This window comes from Chrysochloris asiatica, unplaced genomic scaffold (assembly GCF_000296735.1).
Source record: "Chrysochloris asiatica unplaced genomic scaffold, ChrAsi1.0 scaffold00046, whole genome shotgun sequence".
NCBI classification, from domain to species: domain Eukaryota; kingdom Metazoa; phylum Chordata; class Mammalia; order Afrosoricida; family Chrysochloridae; genus Chrysochloris; species Chrysochloris asiatica.
The window spans coordinates 6936164-6942515 of record NW_006408564.1 but is presented as its reverse complement, the minus strand read 5'-3'; the positions used below and the strand labels follow the sequence as shown (position 1 = coordinate 6942515).

Below are 6352 nucleotides of genomic sequence, written 5' to 3'. Positions count from 1 at the left end.
GGTTTCCGAGGGTGTAAATCTTTATGGGAGTAGAAAGCCTCATCTTTCTCCCGCGGAGCAGCTGGTAGTTTCGAACCACTGACCTTAAGGTTCACAGCCCGATTCGTAACCACTACGCTACCAGAACTCCTTGTGGAAAGTATAGATAAGAATATCGATATTTTTCTCATGAAGATAGCTTTAGGAATATTTTGTAATTCAAGATTTAAATTAAATCTATTTTCTCTTTTATAAAAAAATTCACAAAAGGATTCTTTCAAACTTAGCAAACATTTAAATAATCATTTGATTCATGCAAATTTTACTTCAAGAACCATACATACCATCTGGATACAACTTCAGTAATAATTTTACCTAAATCTCAAGTTTTATACATAGGAAGTAAACCTAGAAATGTGGATGGCTGGAAGAGCCAGAGCTTGAACCCAGCTCTTCAGACTGCCAGTGTAGGACTCTTTCTCCAAACTGTGCTAGGTTAGAATTTTAAGAATATGACTCAGAAGAGAGCTTCATAACTTCCTTAGTCAGAGTGGGAAATAAGTATTCTCAAAAACTGAACAATCAAGAGTTGGTAATACAAACATATTCTTTAAGCACAGTAGATAAATACCAAAACATTCGGTTTAAAAAGGTAAAAGTGGTTACCACTGGGAAGAGAAAAATGAAAGTGGGAAACTGCTGCTTTTCTTAGCTTTGTAAAATTTTGCCTCCAAAATAGGCACATATATAAAGTTTACACAAGTTAAAAAAAAAAGAACTACTAAAGAAACATTCACTCAAACTTGCAAAATCACTAACTACCCCTACACCACTACCCCCACACCATATACATGTTCAATTTGCTAGAAAAGATTTTTAGGCAGTCATAGTATTGGAATAGGGTTGTAGAGACTCCCTTCTTTGCCAAGTATTAATCTTCTTGTTGCTTGACAGTGGAAGTAGCCTGGAGATTCAGCGAGGGGCCTGGACAAACTGGAGAGGAGACACAGGTTGAGAGGGAGCAGAGGAAGGAACTCAGGGATATCGGCAGCTGTTTATCCACAGGTTCAGATGAGGCTCAGTATTGTGCCAAACTGTACAGTCATGCTGATTTGTCTTAGCTGAATATCAGCCTGGGTCAAAACAGCAAGGAGAATTACTTAAGGGAACAAATATAGTGTTTTTACTTGGAATATTGCCTATTTAGTTTAAAATATGAAAAATTTAAAGCCAAACAAAGATCAACAAATTATTACTCGAGCTATATCTGTGACTTTCAAATAAATACTTGTTATATGAAAAGTATATCTTGAATGCATTTTGGAAGATTAAAGTGTTAAGAGGGCATAACAGCAGAGTGGTATAAATTTCTAAGTATGTGTTGATCTTATGATAAAAAAATTTATTGTTAAAATAGGAAAACTTATCTAAAGAAAAATGTGTATTAAGTTGGATGATTAATGGGTACTTATTTTATTAATATTCTTTATGACTTAAAAATGTTATACTTCTTCTTTGGATGAATCTAATATTTTATAATTGTTGTTGTTAAGTAGAAAGGGAAAAAGTAAACTTTTTAAAAGCAAGTACGATAATAGAGTAAGTGTTGCAAAATCCTTTTAGATAAAACAAGTACATAATTATAATATTTTAAAAATTATGTTCTTTTGTAGTTTAAAAATCGAGGCCGCTGGCTCCATTGGAATGAATTGATTAAAAGTACTACTTTAGGAGATAAACATGTCAAGATCCAAGATATCATAGTCCCTACGATAGACACAATTAGATACACATTTCTAATGGATTTGAGCATTACCTATGCCAAGTAAGGAACTCTGCTGTGAATGTGTATTCTAAATAGCAGGTTTTAGTAGGGATATTAGGTCATCTACTCAAAGCTTGGTGTTCTCCTGAAGTATTATACTAACCATGATATACATTCTTCCATTAATATTTAGCATGTTTTAAATATGCTCTAAGGCAGTTTAGATCCATAACTCAAGACGAACCTGAAAAACTCCAACTGAAATCAGAAAAGTACAACAAGAAGAGTACATAGAACAGATTTTAAAAACTTAGCTGTGTATCTATACCAATATTCTTAATAACATTTTGCAGTTGTATTGCTTTAAAAATTTTAAGCATAATGTTTATCAAAAATACAATTCAAACTACATGTCTGTTACAATTTGTTTGTTTCTGAATTAATTTTGTGACTGCTTATCTTGCTTAGTTAAAAAAAAATATACAAGAAGAATCATTTCTGAAGGGAAATAATTTTTTATCCCAATTTTTACCTGTCCTTGTATTTCTCTATTTAGTTGTTAATATTAAAGACCAGCTAGGCAGGTGTCAATTCTGGAGAATTCTTAGTATAGGAGTTCTTTTGTGCCCTGAGCCCTTTATCAGAAGAATGCTTATCGGACGAATGCAAACAGAATTATAAAGGAAGCCACTTATTTTATAATATCTTTATTAAAATATGAACACATTTGGGCTATAGAAGTAGTATGCATGCTTATTTATTAGCACATTAAATAATAGGATTTAGCAGTGGATAGGATGACTGTATCACAATTTTAAAGAAGTAATGGCATAAGTGATGTTTTGAGATATCTGTAACAACTGCGATGTTTAATATAGTAACTATGTTTTCTATTGGTAGCAAAGATACAGATACTGTAAATACAGTTGTAACATTTTAGTTGAAGGACAGTGTAAATGAAGATGGAAACTTTTTGCTGTCCAAGTTTACAGATTTCCTGAATTCAAAGTAGTGCCCTAAGTGATCCATGAACCCCAAGCTGTCAGCAATATTTTGTTTATTAAAGTTTTTTAAAAAATAGTTTTTCATAAGGTGAGTGTTAGCTGGAACCCAGAGATGAATTCTCAGGGGTGACCTAGTTCTAAAACAATTTTATCTTTGTACTTCAGTGATCATTAAAAATATAATAATATTAGCATAATTTAGATCAGTTACATGCTGCCTAAAGGAGCTCTGATAGCTTAGTGATTATGCATCGGGCTGTTTGCTAACCTCAAGGTCAGCAGTTCAAAGCTACCACCTGTTCTACGGGGGGTAGATGAGGTTTTCTGCTTCCATAAAGATTTACAGCCTTGGAAATCCTGTGCAGGGTCATTGTGAGTCGGAACCGACTCCACAGCACACCACTGCCGCTACTGGATCAACCCATGCTATTGAGTCAATTTCAACTCACAGCAGTTATGTATAGGGTTTCTGAGACCATAAATTATATCTTTCTTCCACAGAGCAACTGGTGTGTTTGAACTGCTGATCTTGTGGTTAGCAATCCTTATACTACTACTCAATTTCAGTGCCAACCTTTTTTGTGTGTGTTTATGTATTATGTGGTGCCAAGTTGTCACTCAAAGTGACAACCTTTAATTTTTAGTGTGGCATTTTTCAAGCTGAGATTTCTCCACAGTTTGTGAATATAAACTCATGTATTCTTCCCCCACTTTTTAAAATTGGTTATGACCACTTTCAGCTTGCTTGAGGCCTCACTGAATGAGAAATTCCTTAGAATTTTCTTTTAGAGAAATATTTTCAGTTAGCAACTTTGACTTGATTCTAAAATGCTATTAATAGGTATACATAATTGTTAGCTTTAAAATTCACTGGCATTCAGTTTATCATAAAAATGTTCTATAAAGATAATTGTGTAATAGCCTAAATCTATATTATTGTCATCACCTTTTATTATATTCTACACAGTCATTCTCATGCCTGTACTGGGAATTAGAAAGTACAAACATCACTTTTTGAGGAAATATGCTTTTGCTCCCTATTATGAAAAGTTACATGTTATTACTCTTTGTGTGTGTGTGTGTGTGTGTTTAATGTGTGTGTGTTACATAGTGAAGTTACATCAGTTCACATAATGGTGGTGATTATGTGCCATGTATGGAGTCGGTTCCGACTCATAGTGACCCTATACAGGTTTCAGAGGCTGTCATCTTTATGGGAGCAGAAAGCCTCATCTTCCTCCCGTGGAACAGCTGATAGTTTCGAACTGCTGACTTTGCGGTTTGCAGCATAACCACTATGCTACCAGAGTTTGTTAATATTAAAGTTTTTGTAATACTAGACTTTGTTAATATTAAAGTAGCTGTAATATTAGAGTTTGTTAATATTAAACTCACTGTAATACTAGAGTTTGTTAATATTAAAGTCGCTGTAATATTAAGCAAAAAAGTGCTCCAGTCACTACTTTCATCAGTGTTTCATGAAACGACATGTAGTTTTTAGATGAAGATGATTTGATCATTATTTAATTTTTGTCATCAAATTCAGCTTCCTTTAGTAGCAATGTATTCTAACTTATTTTTCTCGTTTGAATAATATGTTTATTGTTTTCATAAAGGCCACTGCTATTTGTGGGACCAACTGGTACAGGAAAATCTGTGTATGTGAAGGATAAGCTAATGAATCATTTGGAAAAGGACCTGTACTTTCCATTTTATGTTAATTTTTCTGCTCGGACCAGTGCCAATCAGGTTCAGGTTGGTTTAAAGCCAGAAATACAGATCTATAATGAATAATTTTTTTGCTTCATTTGATAAATGCTTAAAAGTATATAAATATATTGAATGAGCAACTGTATAAATATTCAAGAGTTTAATTAAAACTTTTATTTAGAAAGTTACAAGCAAGCTTTAAGATTAAATTTTAATGACAGTTGTTAGAATACTTTTTGCATTAATATTGAATTAAGTTTTGATATATATGTATATATATATATATATATTTAATGATTTATTGTGAATTATGTGATACTTTACATGGAAGAACATTAGCTTTACATTCATTGTATCATATAGCATTTCATTGCCATGGTTACAATCCCCTCCATGCATCATCAACCAACCAAAGGGTATACCCTGCAAGCCTGCCCTCCCTGGTCGTCAGTACACAGCCCCTCTCCCTCTTTGAGTCTAGAGTCCCCAGCTGCTCCATCTCTACACGCCATCATCTCTGCTTCCATCTCTGGCATCACTGCTTCTCTAGGTAGGGTCCCACATTCTGCTTTTCTCCCTTGATGGTCCCAGGGACCTCTGCTCCTAGACTGCAAAGTCAGTCCCTCTCTTCCTTTTGCTACAAAACGTGTACCTTTAATTTTCAACCCTCACAGTCAGTCCTGATAACTATTATCCATTATTGTATCAGACAAGACCTATCCGCATCTCCTTTCACCAGCCCCGCCCAGACAGATTGGATATTATTCAGTGGAGATTCTACCTTCCTCTGCACCCTTTAAATCTAGGCTCCCTCTTGAAAGCTTGTAAGCCAGTCTCTTCTTGCCTTTGTAGCCCCACCACCCATTTTGGGTAGCCAGTGTCCAAGTTGCCCATCCCTGACTGCTCTGTGGGTGGAATGATCCATGCTGTAAAGATTTGTTCCCTTTTTTGAGCTATTGCATCCATAGGTGTAGGTCAAGTTCATCAAATTGTATCAGATTACTGTTTTTTCCCCTCTTCTTTCTTCTTCTAGTTGAGCTCTGATCATCCAGTCATTGAAGCCTAGTCAAGTGGGTATTATGTACAAGTGGGGCAGTTCTTGTGCATATGCCCTCTCTTCTTATCGGCTGGACGATTCACTCTCCACTCCTGTCCTCTGTGGCTATGTCACTGACTCTGGGCCCAAGAGTCCCCAGGTCTTGCCACACTGTTGGCCAACCAAGTCTCCACACGGGTTCACAGGAGTCTATTGAACATTGTAGGGCTTAGCTCACAGCTTCATTGCTGTTTTTCCCTCATTTCCCCTTATCGATGATGAACGTGGTCACCAATCAGAGCGTGTATTCCCATTGAGTCTTAGTCTTAGAATGGGGTTTGCCATGAGGAGTCCCAGGGTTGGCCTTGATGTCTCCTGGGCGAGTATCTAGCTTGTTCTTGTAGTACTCAGTCAGACTGCCTTTATTGTTTTATATTTTTCCTGTCAGTCTTTCTTTCAAGAATTATTTTCTGTTCTCCTAGCTGCTCCAGACTGGTCTGCTTATCCTTTCAAGTGGAAATTTCCCACCTCAGAAGATACTGGATGGGGTTCAGGATTCCACCTCTAGTCTTATGTAATGCACTGGGCATGTTGTAGCCCCATTTTAGGTATTCCAATCAGTTATAGGCAGAAGAAGGACTTACAAGCTTTCCATGGTAATGTTTCTGGCTACTCCTTTCTCTCCCCCTCCAGTGTCTATTTTATAATGGTATGCCAATGGAAAACAAGATTCAAAAGACAGCCAAGCATCTTAACATTATTTCCATCCTTTTGTCAATACCAACCATGTCTCAATCCCTGTATCCCAGAGCCCTGTTGTTCCAAGGTTGTGCATGCATCATTATTTACCTCTGTCCC

The 6352-nt window shown here is 36.0% G+C and overlaps 1 protein-coding gene across 1 annotated transcript in view; it reads left to right on the top strand.

Annotated features, from left to right (window-relative positions):
* Window positions 1-6352, top strand: part of DNAH12 (dynein, axonemal, heavy chain 12) — a 397890-nt gene that overhangs the window by 162421 nt on the left and 229117 nt on the right. The window contains exons 34-35 of the mRNA XM_006862120.1: window positions 1653-1804; window positions 4365-4503. Of these exons, the coding sequence (XP_006862182.1) occupies window positions 1653-1804; window positions 4365-4503 (291 nt within the window). The remainder of the gene's footprint in view (window positions 1-1652; window positions 1805-4364; window positions 4504-6352) is intronic.